This window comes from Cebus imitator, unplaced genomic scaffold (assembly GCF_001604975.1).
Source record: "Cebus imitator isolate Cc_AM_T3 unplaced genomic scaffold, Cebus_imitator-1.0 Scaffold144, whole genome shotgun sequence".
In the NCBI taxonomy this organism is placed as follows: Eukaryota; Metazoa; Chordata; class Mammalia; order Primates; family Cebidae; genus Cebus; species Cebus imitator.
The window spans coordinates 2,158,114-2,178,252 of NW_016107459.1; the positions used below are offsets into that span (position 1 = coordinate 2,158,114).

General features: G+C 37.0%; 1 protein-coding gene across 2 annotated transcripts in view; it reads right to left on the reverse strand.

Annotated features, from left to right (window-relative positions):
- UNC5C (unc-5 netrin receptor C) overlaps window positions 1–20,139 on the reverse strand; it is a 381,554-nt gene that overhangs the window by 46,515 nt on the left and 314,900 nt on the right. The window contains exons 8-10 of one of the 2 annotated variants that reach the window (XM_017542437.2): window positions 4,746–4,802; window positions 2,547–2,738; window positions 1,530–1,874 (exon numbers count right to left, since the gene is read on the reverse strand). In XM_017542437.2, the coding sequence (XP_017397926.1) occupies window positions 1,530–1,874; window positions 2,547–2,738; window positions 4,746–4,802 (594 nt within the window). The remainder of the gene's footprint in view (window positions 1–1,529; window positions 1,875–2,546; window positions 2,739–4,745; window positions 4,803–20,139) is intronic. The other variant, XM_017542439.2, reaches the window with a different exon arrangement.

Consider the following 20,139-nt stretch of genomic DNA (forward strand, 5'->3'; position numbering starts at 1 on the left):
TCATCGTATAGAATGATTTGTGGAGGGCACAGCAGCAAGATCACACATGAGGCTACGCAGCCTCAGTGCTTTTATTTTTTTCATTGAAAACATAAAACATACCTTCATCTTTGTTATCGGGATGAAACAGCACCATGAGTATAAAGTAACAGGTAACTATTGCTTGTCCATTAAATGAAATATAATATGTTGATCACCATTGCTTTATACATAGGAAGAATTTAAGACATGCTAGCTCATTCCCTTCCACTTAAGAAGCCCTTATAACAATGCACATATGAAAAAGTGGTAGGTATAGAAATGGGAAGAAGAGGAAGAATACATATCAGAGGGAAAAGAAGTATTTTGAGAGTAATTGTAATGTTTCGACAATGGAAGAACATTAAAGTATGCTTTGATTCATTCATTAATGGACTGTTTTAAAGATATTTTAAGTCATGATTTTAAAGAGCATGCAATAGCATGAGGATTAATGAAAAAAGGGGGAAAACATTGTGTAATACATGATCCTAACTATGGAAACTGTGAAGAAAAAGGAAAAAATGATACTTTATTAAATGTTTTAATTTTGTGAAAATATGTTTTTAAAGACATAGGGTAAAAGTTGCCAAGCCATTGAAATGAGACACTCAATGACAGGAAAAATCAAATAAAATTTCATATTCGGGCTTGAAGACTCATTGGTCTGTATAGTCCTTGATTATATATGCATTATGTTTTTTTAATATGGCAACACTTTAGGTCAATCAAGCTGCTTTTTATTATTGTACTGACAAAATACTCACAGCCTTGTTCGAAAGAATTAAGATAAATTCAGAGAGGAAGCCATTAGCCCTTTCATGACCCGTGGTTCCAAACCGATTATCGATACTGATTAATGAATATCAATTTTTAATCCAACAGTATCAGTCATTAACTTTAACTCATCATAACTTTTATGGGGCTCATTCTCTAGATGCAGAGAAACTACATAATAAACCAAAGATCAAATAACAGTGTAAGAGCACACCTGATGAATCTGGTGATTCGGGATACATATATCAGAGGTAGGAGTGAGTATAGTGTACGTTATCCATACTGTGAGGTAAAAGACTGTGTGATAAAGTTATTTATTAAAGTTAGGTTAATAAATGAAGATTTGATGTCTATTACGATGCCTTCTGATGATCAAAAAATTTGTATGCTGTAGTATTTCTTGGTGTAGTAAACTGGAAATGAACTAAATGATATATTTCATAATTAGGTTTTCCTTTTAAAGTATGACAACAGTGGGACTTGCGGCTTGATGCTGCCTTTTGAAGTTTTAGTGAAAAGGAGGTCAGTGATGGCTCCAGACTACACCTCAGCAGAAAGCTGTAAATATAAAATTTCTAGAGGAAGTGTTTTTTGAACTGGTTGGGGGAAGAGAAATGGCTTCGCTGATTTTGTCTGAAGTAATATTGTGTTTACATTGAAAGTAGATTTGGGCTGGATAGGTCACATTTAGCATTTCAGGCCTAATGAAAACATGACACAAACAAAGAAGATACCTGAATTGGGAACAATAAGGTGACCTCCGAGCGAGTTGAAGCTGCCAAATGCGGTACAGGATGGATCAGTCTGTCTTGCTAGACTCTGGTTCTTCAGGTTGAGGGCTTCATTCTCCAGCAACGACTGGGTCATCTGAGGGGACAGCTTGGACGTAATCTCAGAGAGCTCATCTTGGGGGGTGACAGCACCTGAGGTGTTATACACTTTGATTTTCAGGTTTGGCAGTGGATCCAGAATTGGAGAGTTGGTCATTGGAATTTTGTCTGAGACGTCATGCAGGGCATAGACGGGTCCTCTGTACATGGCTGCAGCTGACGTGAGGTCTGGGGGTACTGCCAGCAGATCTGAGTCAGAAAAAGAAAAGAATCCCATTGGTGCTCTCCATTCAGGCCAACCTACATTAGTCAGACCCTCCCTTACACTTTCTGAGCCAAAAGTAAAGCAGCTCGGCTAATATTGGAGGTGGATAGACAGGCTCTACTGAAAACAGGGCAATCAGGTAACTACCAGCCATTTTCTTATTGGCTATAAGTAAGTGGCCAAGCTCATTCTATGTTTTGCTTTGAAGTCTACTCATTATGCCCAAGGTATTTAGCTATTTCAACAGACTGGATTGGACAATGTACCCACTAGGTGACTATTAGCTATAGTTTTCTTGGTCTATATAAGAGTTGGGTTCATTGGTAAATCATTGTATTCATAGCAATACAAGATGTCTTATCAAAGGAAGGAAAAAAAGACTTAAGAAATCAGTCAAACAATCAGTGTAATCTTTTCAAATGGAAGTTAAAAAGTGACAGAAAAATCTGTCAGAAAAGAAAGAAAAGAGGAACTGTATGCCTTGTTAACTTTAATCTGGTATGTACATGACATTAAAGCAGTAATGAACAAAACTGACTCAAATTGCTGTCTTCATGGAGCTTACATTCTAGCTGAATGGGATGACTCTGAAGTCATTGATTTTGAAACTGCTTACATGCATAGGTAACAGGGTGTGAAGTGGAATGTCAACTGACCTTGTCTTGCTGCTTTGATGTTCACAGGCTGAAAGCCCCCATTGAGTGCTGAAGAGTCAATAATATCTGACTCAAAGTCACGATGATTCTTCCGATACACAAACAAGGCCACAACTACAGAGATTGCCAGGCAAACGATCACTGCTATCACAATCCCAACATAGAGAGCAACATCATCTGAATCAGGAGCAGCTAGAGGGAAGAATGAAACACTGAACCAGCTGCTTATAGAAATTTCCCACAGTACACATATGTATTGCTATAATTTTTTCCGACATTTACTGCCTTTTTTATAGGTTAATTTCAAATCTATTTCAAAAGCTATATAAAATGGCTGTAGCCTTTCCGTGGAAAATTATCTCTGATTTCTTTTCCTTTCTCTCTCAGTATGTATCCACCCACTAATCTGTCTTATAATTGAGCAGCATAACAGTCCGTTTATTACTAGGCTTATAAAGAAACTGGAACTAAAACCATCCCAACCCACAGGAAAAAAAAGCTTATAACTCATTTTAGGTGGACAAGTTTGGAAGGGTTTTTGAATTCACTGATAATTCTTTAGAAACTGTTAGAAATATCTAGCATGTTTTAAATCTGTATATTTATTGAACGAGAATATTTTCCTAAGTATCGCTGTAAGTCATAAAATTACTTTCCATAGCACTCTCCTCACTTTCCCCTAAATCGATGGAAAGATGGGTGGGAATGGTGTAACTAAGCAAAGCAAATATTAGGAGCAAACAGATTTGAAAGGTGTGCTTTCTGAGGACCCAGATCTGGGGAACAGAGGTTAATGCCGATAACCTTCTCTAAGTCCAGGCTTTTGATACAGATGCTGTATTATCTCTGTGAACGCTGAGCTTCTCACGGTCCCCTGCCAGAGATTTACATTTGAGCTACTCATTACTAGAATAAAATATAGCTCTCCTGAGCACTAAGTAAGATAAAGGCCTGGTTCAGTGATCAGAAAGGTCAGGCTACCCCAGAAGGCAAACAAGCATTTGACCAACATAGTGTGTCAGTCAACTGAGGCCTTGCATCTGGAACAGAATTCCTATAAATGTTCCATGTTGCCTTGGTGGCATAGAACATGCTTTCATCCAGCTGGAAAAGGTGATAGAAGCTGATAATTAAAACAAACAAATCAAATGAAACCTTGTGAACCCCTTTGACATTTTTAAGACTCTGTTTTTAGTTTTCTGTGACCCATGAAAACATGTTCAGCAAAATTAATCAAAGCTGCTCCACTCATTGTAAAAGAGGTTGTTAAATTGGTGCTTCAGGTGGTCGAGAACAACCCAGAATTTTTTGGTCAATTTTATATACATGTGCATTTTTTGGGGAGAGGGAACTTTCAAATTTGTAGGTCCCATCACCTCCTAGAATGTAGGAACCACAGAGCTCTTCTAAGACTCACAGCCACGTGGTTTACATGGTGAAATAACTCATCATTTCATTTGCGAGTGGCTCACGAGACCACACTCTAATGTCATGGACTCTCATATATTAGCAGTGTAAATGAATTCTCTATTGGAAATTTCTCTATCTCTTTTAGCATTTTGTGTTTAAACGTAATGTATCCAAAAGGATTTTGCTTTCTTTTTAAAATAATTTTCTTCCCTGAATTTTCAGAATATTCACTTTCCCATCAATCAAGTCAATATCAGCAGATTTTCTTCAGAAAACCAGTGATGTCCCAAATACTCTTGGTTGGGTGAGTGCTGCTTTCAAAGTGCTTACTTCACTTTTCTGCTGGTTTTTATTTCATGCGCTGCTGCAGGATTCTGAACTCTGGTCAGAATATTATATCTAAATCCTTAATGTTTTACTTTACCAGGTCATAGTTACTTATTTGACATTCATGATTTCCAGCTCTACAGATCTGTCTTTTCTCTACCCTTTCCTTTTTAGTATTTGAACCCTGCCCTTTACTTATATCAGCATATTTCATGATACGTTTTGTCAGCTACTGGGACTCAAGCTTTGAATGGTAGACTGATAGATTTTAAAGCTGGCAGAGTCTTGAAATGACCCTTTCTTTTCTTCAGCAGCAAAAATCTAATTTATTTTTCATGTTAGAATATATTAGGCTCCTATTTCCTGTGTGCACATCTGTAATCCAAAGAAAGGTAAACTTGAACTAGGGGCAATAACATTAAATGATTATTCAGCAACATAAAATCCAAACATCAAACTTACAAGAAAATCCATATTCATTCTGGGTTCTCTGTTCAGTTGAAATGGGATAAATGAAACCTTTAAAAGAAAAAAAATGAAACAAAAATGGGAACAAAATCAAATTAATGAGGGAAACAAAATGGGAAGCATGAAAAATGGTTTAATTAAAAGGAAAAGAAACCTGTGGTCCTTTAAAATTCTGGTTTAGTACAGAATTATTATTTTGCATCTCATGTCTGCTCTGGAGCCTCACTAAGAATTAATAAGCAGGCAGATTGAATTTTAGAGCAAAAGCTGGTCTCGAGTCACTAACTTTGGAGTGCTTAAAGTCTTTCTTTTATAGAGCATAAACTCTAATGGATCTAATTTATTTCAGACATCAAGGGTCATTAGCATAAGGAAAATCTTTTTTCCTTACCCCTGCCATATGCTTTAATCCCCAGGACATATTCAGTAAGGCTCTAAACAGTTTTTATTTATTTATTTAATCATAACAGCTTGTGCTTGGTCTAAGAGAACTAAAGAAGACCTGTCATCACTGGTCAAAGGTTAAGTACCCATTTACTGAGCTGAGCTGAGACCACCTCTCCCCACTCCATCTCAAATCTACTTTTTGGATTTTCTGTTGTTTCTTGCCCCCTTCATTTAATAGGAATCCAATAGGTTTTGCCCAGGGACTGAACAGTTTGTCAGTGCAATGGAAACTGGATGCTTTTTATTTGAAATCATTAGAAAACCAATAGGCCCTAGAGGTTATAAGGTTATTTATTTTAGGGCTTCAGAGGAATGGTGTATATTGGGAAAAATAAAAACCTCCTCTCAATGGAAAGTGCAGAAATAGCATTAGCATTTTATTTCTCTTCCTGTTTAGTGTACTTGAAGATGGAAACTAACAATAACACAATATGGATAATGATAATAATGTGAAGTGGAATAAGATAGGAAAAAGTCATTTAAAATATGTGCAACACAAACTTTTCAAAATGAAAAACCTATGGAAAGTTTTAAAGTATATCTTCCAATGGGTACCCACAGTTCATCAAGATTTAATATACTGCTACATATGAATTAATCAAATGATCTACTACCATTTGGATTAATCAAATGAAGATGACTAGTAAGCATGTGAATTAAACCTTTCTGGTAATATTCAAGGAGAAAAATAGAGGAAAACTGCAAGAATCACAATTAATTGGTTCAAAATGAAAGGTCTATAAAGCTGTAATACTAAAAGTAACTCTCAATCGTGCTTCAGGTAGCACTTCCGTAGTTTACAGAACACTCTGTTCTTACAACACTCAGCTATTTACCTATTTGGGGGAACTAATTCTGGAGAAACATGCAGTGCTACCTTAATGAAAGAGAGCTTTGCTGTGGCACGGCACGTTTGCTCTGAATTAATTTTTAATGCTTTATTTTAGAGCAATGATTGCAACCTCCTACTCAGTTTTATAAATATTATATTCCTTATTCCAGTTGTCTGAGTCCATGTATTAGGTTTGATTTTCATTTTTAAACACCTCTGTCTGGTAATAAAATTTTTCGATTTGTATTCTGTGAACTCAATAAAAGGACATCTGGGACAGACACAGGTTCTATTTTCAAAACCCAAAGACTTAACACAAAACAAGTAGAGATCAGATCACAATGCCATCCTCTTGGAAGGCATGATGTTAAATAGAGGAATGTCAAAAGACTTATTTTTGCAGGTAAGAGGGCAAGGAAATGAGTATAAAAGGCATATTTAGAAATGCTATGATGCTCATCCTGAAACTTTTGGTAACAATCAGCCTGGCAGCCTGGCAGCCTGGCATGGTGACTCAGGTCTATAATTCCAACACGTTGGGAGGCTGAGGCACCTTTATTGCCTAAGCTCATGAGTATGAGACCAGTCTGGGCAACAAGGTGAAAGCCTATCTCTACCAAAAATACAAAAAATTAGCCAGGCTTGGTGGCGTGTGCCTATTATTCCAGCTACTTGGTGGGCGAGGGGTGGGGCTGAGATGGGAGAATCACTCGAGACTGGGAGGTGGAGGTTGCAGTGGGTAGAGATCGTGCCACTGCACTCCAGCCTGGGCGACAGAGCAAGACTCTATCTCAAAAAAAATAAAAAAATAAAAAAAAAAAGAGAAAGAAAAAAAAGAAAAGAATCAGCGTGGGCCTGCTTGAATATGCAGAAGAGCTGCATCTTACAAAAGGAAAAGCCTATCTCTGGCTAGATATCATGTGGTCTGAATTTTTTCCCTATAAAGCAGTTCTGAGTTTTGTTTATCCCTGCTTCACACTAGAATTCCTGTTCATAACAGGCAGACCAATAATAAGGAATATATAATATTGATTTGAATGTCAACTTTCACAAATTATGTAGATTTGAACTATTCAGTGAATGTTTTTGTGCCTTATGGTATTTATCTGAAACTTCAATTTCATTCCAGGTACAGAATTGGAATTCATTCATTCATCATCCATTTAGCAAATACTCTTGAACCCTATTATATTGTGAGTTCTGTTGTAGATATGGGGATGCTGTTCTGTTTTTACTCAAGTTTAACAGAAAAGAAGCAAGTAAACAAAATAATAAGATCATTTCAAATAATGAAAATGTTCTTTTAAAAATAAACCAGGCTGGGCAAAATGGCTCAAACCTGTAATCCCAGCACTTTGGGAGGCCGAGGCAGGCTGATCATGAGGTCAGGAGTTTGAGACCAGCCTGACCAACATGGTAAAACCCTGGCTCTACTAAAAATACAAAAATTAGCCAGGTATAGTGCTGTGTGGCTGTAATCCCAGCTACTCGGGAGACTGAGGCAGGAGAATCACTTGAACCTGGGAGGCGGAGGTTGTAGTGAGCCAAGAGAGCACCATTGCACTCCAACCTAGGTGACAGAGTGAGACTCCATCTCAAGAAATAAACAAACAAACTAAAAGAATGTAATGTGATTGAAGATGTCAGGATGGCCAACTTAGGGAATTAGGAAAAAAAAATTTTTTTTAAATTGAGATGAAATTTGAACTGGAGCTTGAAAAAAAGAAGGAATCTTCCAAGTGAAGTTCAGAAGGCAACTGTTTGATGAGAAAGGACAATAAATACAAAAGTCCTGACAGAAAGACAGAGTGAGGGTGGGGGAGTGAGGAAGGAAAGGGAGGAAACGGGGCATGAGGATAGGCAGCACCAGGTCATGTGATGATGGAACAGGCTAAAGAGGCTCCCTCTGTCACTCAGGCTGAAGTGCAGTGGCTCACTGCAACCTCTGTCTCCTGGATTCAAGCAATTCTCCTGCCTCAGCCTCCCGAGTGGCTGGGATTACAGAATAAGTACCAGCACGTCCAGCTAATTTTGGTATTTTTATACAGACAGGGTTTTGCCATGTTGGTCTTGAAATCCTGGGCTCAAAGTATCTGCCCACTTCGGCCTCCCACAATGCTGGGATTACAGGCTGGGGTCACTGTGCCTGGCCCTCCACAATGAGTTTTAATTTTATCCTAAGTGAAATGCAAAACCTGTGATGAAAAGTAATTTTGAAAAAAATTACTTTGGTTTCTATAAACACGGATTTACAAATGGAGCAAAGTGATAGACTTCTATAACACATGGCTTGGGAGATATCTGTCAATAGGTGTATCAGTATAACAGATGAAGCGTTTGCATTTGAGAAAGAACTTAAAGAAAATATTTAAAAATATTATAGTCTCACTATATATACAATATTAAAATATTTAATATTAAAATATTTAAAAATATTTTTAAAAAAATCTCACTTTAATTATTCCTCACAGGCAATTAGATCCAATCTAGCCAAACTCTTATTTTCCTACATGGGAAATTTAAAACAGACCAGTATTAAGTGTACCCACCAAAGGTTTGACACTCCAATTTACTCTGTTATGGAAACACTGATAAAGAGTTTTGGAAGGCATCCCTGTAAAACTTTTTCCAACGTTTTTAAAACACTTCTACAACTACAGAGTAAAACATCACTTAGGAGGCTGGGAATCAGAGAAGGAGGAGATTGCTGTTCCATCCCCTAAAGGAGGGGATCACAGAATCACTTTCTGGTGTTTGTTTTCATGCTTCTCCATCTGATCCGCTCTCACGGAACAACAGGGAACATTTTCTTCAGCTAATGAAGTGACCCTGCTGAGAGTCGTCCTAGCAATAATAAAAAATAACATCTCTGGCAGAACATAGTGCAAAATAATTGTTTTTTGGGTTGCTACAGACAGCCTGGTTCAAAAGTTAGGGACTTCAGTTAACTTTCCTGCTACTTGAAAGTAAGGTGGACTAAAAATAGCTCCAGGCCATGGGCCAGCACATTGCTTTTGCAGTCTCATGAACTTCAGCTTGAAGCCTAGCTCTGCCACTTAGCTGGGAGAGCTTGGCCAACTACTTCACTTTTCTAAGCATCAGTTTTCTAATCTGTGTAAGGGATATGAGTAGTTTCTCTAGAGCTGTGGAAAGGATAAATGAGATTTGTAAGGTGCTGGTATGTCGCCAGCCATCAATAAATGGCCAACAATGACATTGATATAATCATGATGCACGTTACTAAGGTACACTAGGATGCTGGGTTCTTAAGGGATTTTATTTGTAGAGTCAACATAGCCTATTACCTAATGAGTGATCTTAGGAAACTCTTTTAAATTTGTTTCCCCAGTTATTACACAGACAAGGAGCCCAGTTTTTAACAGAAGCTGTATGCAATGATCATGTCTAAGGATTCTTTCACTCTCTTTATGTAAAGGGGCTTATGCCTGGCCTTTGTGGCTTCTGGCAAAAGACATGGTTGTATGTTTCCAAAGCACATTTTCAAGGCCAGAGTGCAAATTGATGCTAAAAACGTATCTCAACCAAGAGCGGTGCCATTTCCCAAGAGGGTGTTTGGAAACAAAATGGTAATGGTGTTTTTTGGTTGTCACAAGGATTAAGGGGTTGTCTTACGGTATTTGGTGAGTGAAGGCCAAAGATATGGAATGTCCTGCAATGAAAGAAACAATCTTGCCGTGAAAGTATGGCTCAGAACAAAATCCACTTCCCTTGAAAACAATGTTCAAAATCACCTCTCTTAGACTGAGAGGGGAAGAACAGGCATGGCGCTGAGGAAACGGTATGAGGCTTGTTACCACCGGGTACAGCACGGCCTCAGCAACTGCTTTTTCAAAACAATGCTTTTTCAAGGGAAACTGCTTATAAACTACATCCACTTTTTAAAACACTGTATTTATTTATTTGAGACAGGGTCATGCTGTGTCACGCACACTGGAGTGCAGTGGCGTGATGAGAGCTCACTGCAGCCTCGATTTCCTGGGCTCAAGCAATCCTCTCACCTCAGCCTCCCAAGTAGCTGGGGCCACAGATCTTCACCACCACACCCCGGCTATTTTAATATTTTGTAAAAATTGGGTCTCTTTATGTTGCCCAGGCTGGTTTCCAACTCCTGGGCTTAAGCTCTCCTTCCACCTTGGCTTCCCAAAGTGCTGGGATTATAGGTGTGAGCCATTGCACCTAGATATAATTTGTATTTTTAAAGGAAATTTATTTTTTTTAAAGACAAGATTTTCCTGACCTGCAGGAACAGGGACTAAAGGAAATTCAAGTTGGAGAAAACCTTTAAGTGAAGGAAAAATATTGGAAAACTGGAGCAAGAGCAGGCTGTGTCTTAAATAGGTCGTGCAATGCTCCTTTTACTTGAAGGCCATCTCAGAATTGCTCCAAACATCATCTCAAGAGATTATCTCATTAGACCTTTTTCATATGAAGATACCGATCCTCGAAGGTGAGAAAGGATGTTTGCAAAGTTGCCCCAAGTGTTGAAATTCACTCAACTAAAATTTGGGTCAGTAAAGCTGACAATGTGTAGTATTACACTGTCCAGGTCTGGGTGGCACTGTTCGTATTTGTGTTTACTGTAAATTTGGATTGATGATAGAACCATCTTCTGACTGCTGGTAGTAAAGTGACTTAGGGAAAAAATGGCTTTTTTCTAATTTGCACAAGGTCATCATTTAGACTATGGGTGGGGTCGCCCAAACTTTTTAGTGATGTCCAACCACTGTAAAGATCGGAGCCTTGTCCAAGTATTGAAAAAAAGAAAAAGAGCAAGAGAGCTTTCCTTAGCATTTACATTGAAGGAAGCAACATCAAATTATCCCTAGATGCACAGCTAAGACCCAGTACTGAACAACAATGTGCCTAAATGTAGCCTATTTGGTGGGTTTTTATCTGAGAATCTCAAGAGTAACGCCAGAAACCAAATGTAAATCTTCATTTCCCCAATAAGCAGCAACTACTTTTATTTTTCTAGCCTTTTAGAATTTTTTCTTTACATGCAATATGGATGACAGCAAAAAATGATCATGCTTTTATTACATTTTAAATAATGCAACCGCTTTTATGCCATAATACTTTTATAGAAAAAAATTATCAAGGAAATATTCTGATGTGAGAAATGTCATAACTTCTGAACATCATTAACCAGATTTAAATCCTGAAAATCAAGTCTACATTGTCGTGAATTTGCAAACTCCTAGGATGGTGGAGTGAAAATAGGTCATTGATTGGAATTTCCTAATTTAACCCTTTGAGCATAGAGTGATAAAGGGATTTGTCTAACATTATAAAGCTGGTGAAACAGCCGAGACAGGGTTGGGTCTCAGCCCTCAGGCTACACCTCCACAGTCCTTCTAAGTACTATGTGAGCAATAATTAGTAGATTCTAATGAGGAGAGACAGGGAAATAACAGACGAGGGTTCGGTAGGCACCTGGCTTAATTTGTTATTCAGTGACTGAATGAGATAACCCAGCTGATTTGGATTGTAAAATCTCTCTCCATTTGAAACATTATCATTTATAGTCATGAAATTTATAAAGCTAAAATGGCATAGATAGGTTGTCTTCCTTAAATAAAACAACTTCCAAACAGTGTCTTCTGTTTCAAGTGTGGGGCAAGCAAAGAGGTGTACCAAACCTTGGCATTTCCACTCTAATGTAACTGGAGACCTTTGCTAGAATGACGTGTTTGTTAACGCATGATCATCACATTGCATTTGGCATAAAACCCTATGATAAGTAAATAAAGGAGAAACATTTCCCTCGAAAATGATGCCATGTGGAAAAAATAAATATTAATAATTGGAGGAGCTCTACACATTAGAAGAAAATCCCATTTCTTAAATACTTCAAATTCTGGGATACATGTACAGAATGTGCAGGTTTGTTACACAGGTATACATGTTCCATGGTGGTTTGCTGTATCCATCAACCCATCATCTACATTAGGTATTTCTCCTGATGCTATCCCTAGCCCCCTGACAGGCCCGGGTGTGTAATGTTCCCCTCCCCGTGTCTATGTGTTCTCATTGTTCAACTCCCACTTATGAGTGAGAACATGTAGTGTTTGTTTTTCTGTTCCTGTGGTAGTTTGCTGAGAATGATGGTTTCCAGCTTTATTCATGTCCCTGAAAAGGACATAAACTCATCCTTTTTTATAGCTGCATGGTGTATATGTGCCACATTTTCTATATCCAGATTAGCATTGATGGGCATTTGGGTTGGTTCCAAGTTTTTGCTATTGTGAGTACTGCTGCAATAACACACATGTGTATGTGTCTCTACAGAATTATTTACAACCCTTTGGGTACATACCCAGTAATGGAATTGCTGGGTCAAATGGTATTTCTGGTTCTAGATCCTTGAGGAATCACCACACTGTCTTCCCACAATGGTTGAACTGATTTATACTCCCACCAACAGTGTAAAAGCATTTCTATTTCTCCACATCCTTTCCTGTAACTGTTGTTTCCTGACTTTTTAATGATCACCATTCTAACTGGCATGAGATGGTACCTCATTGTGGTTTTGATTTGCATTTCTCTAATGACCAGTGAGGATGAGCTTTTTTTCATGTTTGTTGGCCGCATAAACGTCTCTTTTTGAGAAGCGTCTGTTTATATCCTTTGCCCATTTTTTGTTTGGGGTTGTTTGCTTTTTCTTGTATGTTTGTTTAAGTTCCTTGTAGATTCTGGACATAGCCCTTTGTCAAATGGATAGATTGTAAAAATGTTCTCCCATTCTGTAGGTAGCCTGTTTACTCCGATGATAGTTTCTTTTGCTGTGCAGAAGCTCTTTAGTTTAATTAGATCCCATTTGTCAGTTTTGGCTTTTGTTGCCATTGCTTTTGGTGTTTTAGTGATGAAGTCTTTGCCTATGCCTATGTCCTGAATGGTATTGTGTAGGTTTTCTTCTAGGGTTTTTATGGTTTTACATCTTATGTTTAAGTCTTTAATCCACCTGGAGTTAATTTTTGTATAAGGCGTAAGGAAGGGGTCCAGTTTCAGTTTTCTGTCTATGGCTAGCCAGTTTTTCCAACACCATTTATTAAATAGGGAATCTTTTCCCCATTTTAAAGCAGTAACAGCTGACAACCACTTGCTTCTGGCATCCAAGATGCTGCACGAGAACAGGCTTAAAAATGAGACAGATCTGCCTTTATACATTGGCTCTAGCATTCATCTGTGGGTGTTAAAAAGGCTGTTTCAATTATATGCCTCAGTTTCTTCTTTGCAAAACAGAACTATCATTAGGGGATTAAAAAAGTTTTGCTTGTGAGGCTCTTTTTTCTACCTTTTTAGTATTAATTAAATTGAATTCAATTCAATTTTGTCTTAACTAGACTTTGTTTTCAAAGCCTGTATGTAGGTGTCTGGGCATTAAAACCCTATCCTTACATTAGTATCAGATACTTGGCCAAAAGGGAGACAGAGTTTTAGAAGGTGTTGTGCTTGCCTTTGAGGTTTACTCATTACATTTCAATATGGGGCTGCTTCTATGACCTTAATACATGTAAATCGATTTTAGGATACTGTGGGGATTAAGCACAATAGAAGATGGATTCATATCTTATGGGGGTGGTTGGTATGCAGGTCATGCATATGACACACTCAATGTCACTTATAAAAGCATTAAGCATATTCTATAAAAGTAGCTATTTTTAAGTCACAAAGATCTTGGTTAGTTTTAGTGATACTTATCTACTCTAAGCCCACTAGGCTACTTCGTAAGATTTTTTCCTCATTTTCTGATCCTATCCTTAGAAGAATCCCCTCTCCTTGACCCGGGTCCTTGGTCTTCCTTTTCGCCAGTGACTTTACATTAAGCCAAAACATGGGTGACTTTTTTCACCCCTGTTATATTTCTTCTGATGCAAATATTCTTATTAAAACCTCGAGGGCCATTCAAAATAAACATGTCCAGATTTTCTTTTATCCTTTAAAGTCAGCTCTTATCTAGCAAACCCATCAGGGCTGCACTAATGATGTCAAAGGTCAGCTCTGTCAAAGACACCCAGGGTCATTTATTATAATTTACCACTCTTCTGAGGGCTTATTTATTGATAGGGCTTAAGGAACTCCATATAAATGAATACATAAATCCTAGGACATGACAACAACAATTAAAAAGAACATTTGCTTATCACTGATGTCAGTTGTCTAAATTGCCATGGTAATTTACTGCTGCAGCCTGCAGAGGACAGTGGCCACGCCTCACTAAGCTAGTCCATGGCCCTGTTCCTTAAGGTGACCAACCACACACTTCTGAAAATGAATAGTAGATAATTCACATCTCAGGGATGTAAATATCTTATCTCATGATTCACAGTAGATGAAGCATAAATGCCTGAAATTTAAACTAAGCTCACTAAAATCAAACACACATCAGCTACTCAAGTGTTTTTAAATGCTGGACTCTATCCCCATCAATGCTTCTTAGAAAATAACAAATTATAGCTCCAAAAGCAGCACTATCAAGGGTCCTTCCATGGTAGTAAAGACACCTGATAGAAAAAGTGAAATGATGAGGAGTCCTAATATAAGGTGGCTGACTTCTAGAATATATGACCCTATCAGCTAGATTTTTAGGAAGAAGAAAATTGAGCTTGCAGCCCTGGGCCTGCACCCCTGTGATCTGGAAGTAGTCCATGCTTTGCTCGAGTTGCTGGCATGGTGGCACCTTTCTTGATCCCCTCAGAGTTCTCTTTCCACCTAGAATCTGAAGACCTTGCATTTGTCTTCCAACCTATGTGGTGCTCCATAGGTGTTCATTAGGCTTCTGTGGGCTAAAGTTTCTAACCACATCCCTGCTTTCAAAACCAGGAAAATGTTTTACTAGAAAGGAAAAAAGCAAAAGCAACCCACACTTAACTATACCGGAGACTGTGTTGGGCAGGCAGGCCATGTACAGAATATTTGCCATCTGGGACACTACACATATCAAGAACTACACAAACACAGCTATGAAATCAACTTCTTCCAACTATAGATAAAAGCACTCACTGTCTACCACTCACAATTATGCTTTCCTATCAAACTTCTGTGTTGCAAGAATTTTACTGGGAACTGACTAGCACCTTCTCAGATGCCTACCATGAGCAGTTGTAAACATATAATTCTAAAATCAAGTAATGACTATTTGTAAGGTAAATTACTTCCTCACAATAAATCCACCTGGGATTCTGAGGGCCCTGGTATGCAGTGTGTCCACACCGCAAGTTACACATGCAGAACTCTGCTGCTTCCTCTGCACTTCTGAGAAGTAATAGAAGAGCTGTGTGACATGTAAATTTTTTAATGAGTTGAAAGTGCTAACTTTGCAGAATGCCTAACATTTTAATTTCCCAAAGTCAGGAAGTTCACTGATGCAGACACAATTCCAGGCAGTCTTGTTAGTAAATGCAATTTTAAATTTGTCTACTGTGGCATAAACTGTCTTCAGCAAGAAGGGGTAATTCTAAGTTCAGATTTGAACTGTCACAAATACCTATGAGAAACTCCGAACTTACAATGGGACTAAAAACTAAAATCTATAGAAATAGTTGCATAACTTAATAATCTAATCTAGTATATTGATAAATATATATAAATCACCATTTCTGGACCAGGATATATAGAGTATTTGAATTGCTATTTTCAAAAGGAAGAAGTAAGCAAGGATTAAACTTTTAATATTATATGCCATCCCTGACAAATAGATCTTATTAAAAATTCATTATAAAGATTATGAAAGTTAAAAGTTATCAGGTCTTAGTAATACAATTTTGTATTTTAACTTAAAACGTAAATATGATTATTGTCTTAGCTTTTTTTTTTTTTTTTTTTTTTTTTTTTTTTTTGGTTTTTTTTTTTTTTTTTTTTTTTTTTTTTTTTTTTTTTTTTTTGAGATGGAGCCTTGCTCTGTCGCCTAGGCTGGAGTGCAGTGGCGTGACCTCCGCTCACTGCAACATCTGCCCACTGGGTTCAAGTGATTCTTCTGCCTCAGCCTCCTGAGTAGCTGGGATTACAGATGCCTGCCACCACATCTGGCTAATTTTTCTATTTTTAGTAGAGATAGGGTTTCACTATCTTGGCCAGGCTGGTCTTGAACTGCCAACCTCAGGTGAACTGCCCACCTCAGCCTCCCAAAGTGCTGGGACTACAAGCATGAGCCACTGCACCCAACCCTGGAGATTTAAGTGCTTTCTGCTTCTTCTGTATCTCTCTGTGTGTCCTGTCCTCTGTCTGTCTGTGTCTGTCTGTCTGTCTGTCTGTCTCTTTCTCTCTCTCTCTCTCGGCATAAGCATTTAATGTAAAGCCTATTTCAAAAATATATTGTAAAGTGTGTGAGGGGCTGGCTACTTTCACATCAGTTTAGGGATGACATAAAGAAACCTAAATATTTAATGTGCAGACAGTACAATTGGCCTTCCAATACTGATTCTGAAAGTAAAAGCTGATATTTGTTATTAATTTTTTTTTAGATCAGACATATGTTTTCAGTTATTTTCAACAGTGACAAACATGCCAAGTCACTTATGTTTCTTACTCAATGCAATCCATGTCATTTAGTATACCAAAGAACTCCACTTTTTAAAATGTTGATTTGAAAAAAAAAAAAATGTGCTTATAAAGCCCAAATGTCCAAGTTATTTCTGGGACCTTAAGTGATTCTGTTAGCTTCTAATTACCCTTCAGTAATGCATTCTAGTGAAATAACACTGATTTCTTACAGGTCTTAATTTCAAGGCACCAAGGCATTGACCCACTATAGGAACTACTTTTTTGGGCCAGTGAGGCTTTATCCAGTGTAATACATATGTATTATATGTTATACAGCACTTACAATATGATCTGCTATGTATAAGTGGTATAAAAATTTAGAAGAGCTTCTGAAATTGTTTACAGACCATGATCTTATTTCACAAATGAAATTACACAGTGTCACATAAGGAATCCAACTTATCAAACAGTCTGAGAATTTAAATTACGATTGCTAGACAGAGTGATGCGTATAGGATAAGCAACTGGGAAATAACGAAAAACTGTAATTCAGTTCCAAATCCCCACGTCTTCAAAATACTTGGTTTACTGGCTGTAAGTAACTACTGAACACTAGAGTTTTATACAACTAGGTTTTATACAAGTATTTCATGCAAATACTTTTTCAGTAATCTAATTTGTATCAATGTGAGCAGTCTGTGACATTGCTATATCTTAAATCCACAGACCCATGTTTCCAAGACCATGCGATGGCCCAGCCTCAACGGTTCTTTAAAAATGTCATTTATTATTATAAATATAATGGAATACTAAACATAAATAATGTATAGAATAGAAGGCATATAGAAAAAGAAAAAAATTACTTGTAATCTCATTAGCCCAGAAAATTTATAAATCTCATTCATCTTTTACTAAGCATATCTTTATGCAGTTATCACCAAATGCATATATAAATCCATATTCTGCTTTTGCATGTTAAACCCTCATAAATATTTTTGTGGCTATATGATGTTCCATTTAATGGAGGTATCATGTGTTCCTTAGCCATTATCCTAATATTATACTTTTGGGTTTTGCATTTTTTACAATGACAAAGAATACAGACATATGTGACATACAGATGTTCCTCAGTATCTGAATAGGACTGATTCCAGAACTTCTCTCCCCCTACCGAAACCAAAATTGGAGATTGCTCAAGTCCCTTATGTAAAATGGCATAGTAATTGCATGTAACTATGCACATCCGCATGTATACTTTAAGCCATCTCTAGATTGGTTAAAATACCAATACAATTTAAATGTTCTGTAAATTGTATTACTATATTTTAAAATTTATTTTTAATTGTTGTATGATTTTTAAAAATATTTTTGATCTGTACTTGGTTGAATCCAGAGATGTGCAACTCACTGATACAGAGGGCTAACTATACATATTTTTAGATATTCATACTAATTACTTAAAATTTATTCATTCAAGTAGGGTTATTAGGTCAAAGGGTACGATAACTTCAAAACTCTTGACATATAGTGTCAAATTGCTTCCCCATGAAAACTTTTATTCTATTAGCAAAATACAAAAGTTTGCACTTAACTACACATTTGCTTAACATTAAATTCATTAGTTTTATAAGTAGCCTTCAAAGCCTTTTCATGAAAAATTTCAATTGGTGTTAAATTTGAGGAAAGACATAAATTTCTAAGATGTCTAATCCAAACATTAACAAACTTGTAAACAATTTAGAAAACTTAGTTTTTCAGTTGAAAATTAAACATTCTAAAAACTATAAAGCCCATAATAAACAAAACTCTATATTCAAACAATAGGCCAAAAATGACCTCTAACACATATTACTTAGGCATAATGGGAAATGGAATTGAATAAAGAATAGCCCAATCAGATAGTAAAAGCCATTAATTGGACATGGTAAAATAAACACTGAACAATAGTGTAAGTTCCATTTTTAAACTTTCAATCTTTTCCTATAATTATGAAGTATTTCACTTATAAATAGAATAAAACTGAGTTTTTGGCTATAATTTTGGATTTCCTTTTACAGGTAAGTTTAATTCATTTACATTATGATCCCTGATATATGTAGCTTTATTTCCACCATTTCATTTACTGTTTTCATTTACTATGGCTTTTCTTTTGCCAATTTCCTACCCTTAAAATTTTTATTTTGAATTTAATTTTTATGTTTGTACTGTCTTCACATTTTAACTACAGCAGTGAAATCAGTGACATCTAACGTAAATAGTGTTACTATTCTTTTCTGAGCACATATGGAAAACGGAAATTTTTAATTTAGTTTGCACCTTCCCATATTCCATGTTAATGTTGTCTACCATTTAGCTCCATCTTATTTTCAATGCTCCTCAGTTGGTCTCATCTTATTTTAAAGAACCAATTGTTCTTTAAATTGAAGAAAAAAATAATTTTTCATTTTCAGTAGTTTACTCAGTAAGGTTTATGAGTAGTAAACCCTCTTTATCTTGATTATCTGAAAATCTTTTAAATTTTGCTTTTATGCTGTAAATGTTGGATTTTGTCATTCTATCCTCCATGAGTTTTAGCCTCCCTTTTACATATTCACTTCCTCACATATTCAGAAAACTTCCCTGTATCGTGGGAAGTTTCTTACAATCTATATTCCAGTTTACTAATTTTCTCTTCAGCTTTTCTTTTTTTTTTGAGACAGAGTATCACTCGTCACCCAGGCTTGAGTGCAATGGCATAATCTCCACTCACTACAACCTCTGCATCCTGGGTTCAAGTGATTCTCCAGCCTCAGCCTCCCGAGTAGCTGGAATTACAGGTGCCTGCCACCACGCCTGGCTAATTTTTATATTTTTAGTAGAGACGGGGTTTCAACCATGTTGGCCAGGCTGGTCTAGAACTCCTGACCTCAGGTGATCTGCCCACCTCGGCCTCCCAAAGTGCTGGGATTACAGGCGTGAGCTGCTGTGCCCAGCCTCTCTTCAGCTTTATCCAATCTGATTTTTCATCTTCCAACGAGTTTTAAATTTCAATCATTAGGCCTTCTTCTCTAGACATTCCATTTGTTTGTTTCTCCAAGTTTGTCTTTTAAACAATATTCTGTTATTTCATTTGTGCTTATATTCCTTGTAACAATATAAGGAATAAATGTTTGTTTTTACATTTACTTTTAGTTTCCTTCAGATTGCTCTATGAGTTCATGTTAGTAGAATGCTAACTCATTTATTATTGCTGACTTTTCCTTACAAGTTTACTACTTTCATGAGTGATGGGAAACTTTGTATTGTAAGCTTATGGACAAGCCTGCCCTATTTTTGTCATAGACTAATGAACTCACATTATGGAAGGAAACCTAGAGAATAGTGTTTGCTCTGCTGGTGTCCTAGAAGCTTATACATCTTTTGTGTTTTGCTTCCATCACAGTATCTCAGATTCCATACCAGAGCTGGGTGAGGTTATAGTTTTACTACAGGTTTTATTTAAATGAAGTCTTCATTTCCCTTTTCCTACCATGACTTTTCCTATGTCTTCTCTGGGCTGGTGGGCAAAAATATTCTAGTTGTTGCTTGTGATGTAGGTCAGCCACTTGTGAGTTTCAGCTTTCTTTA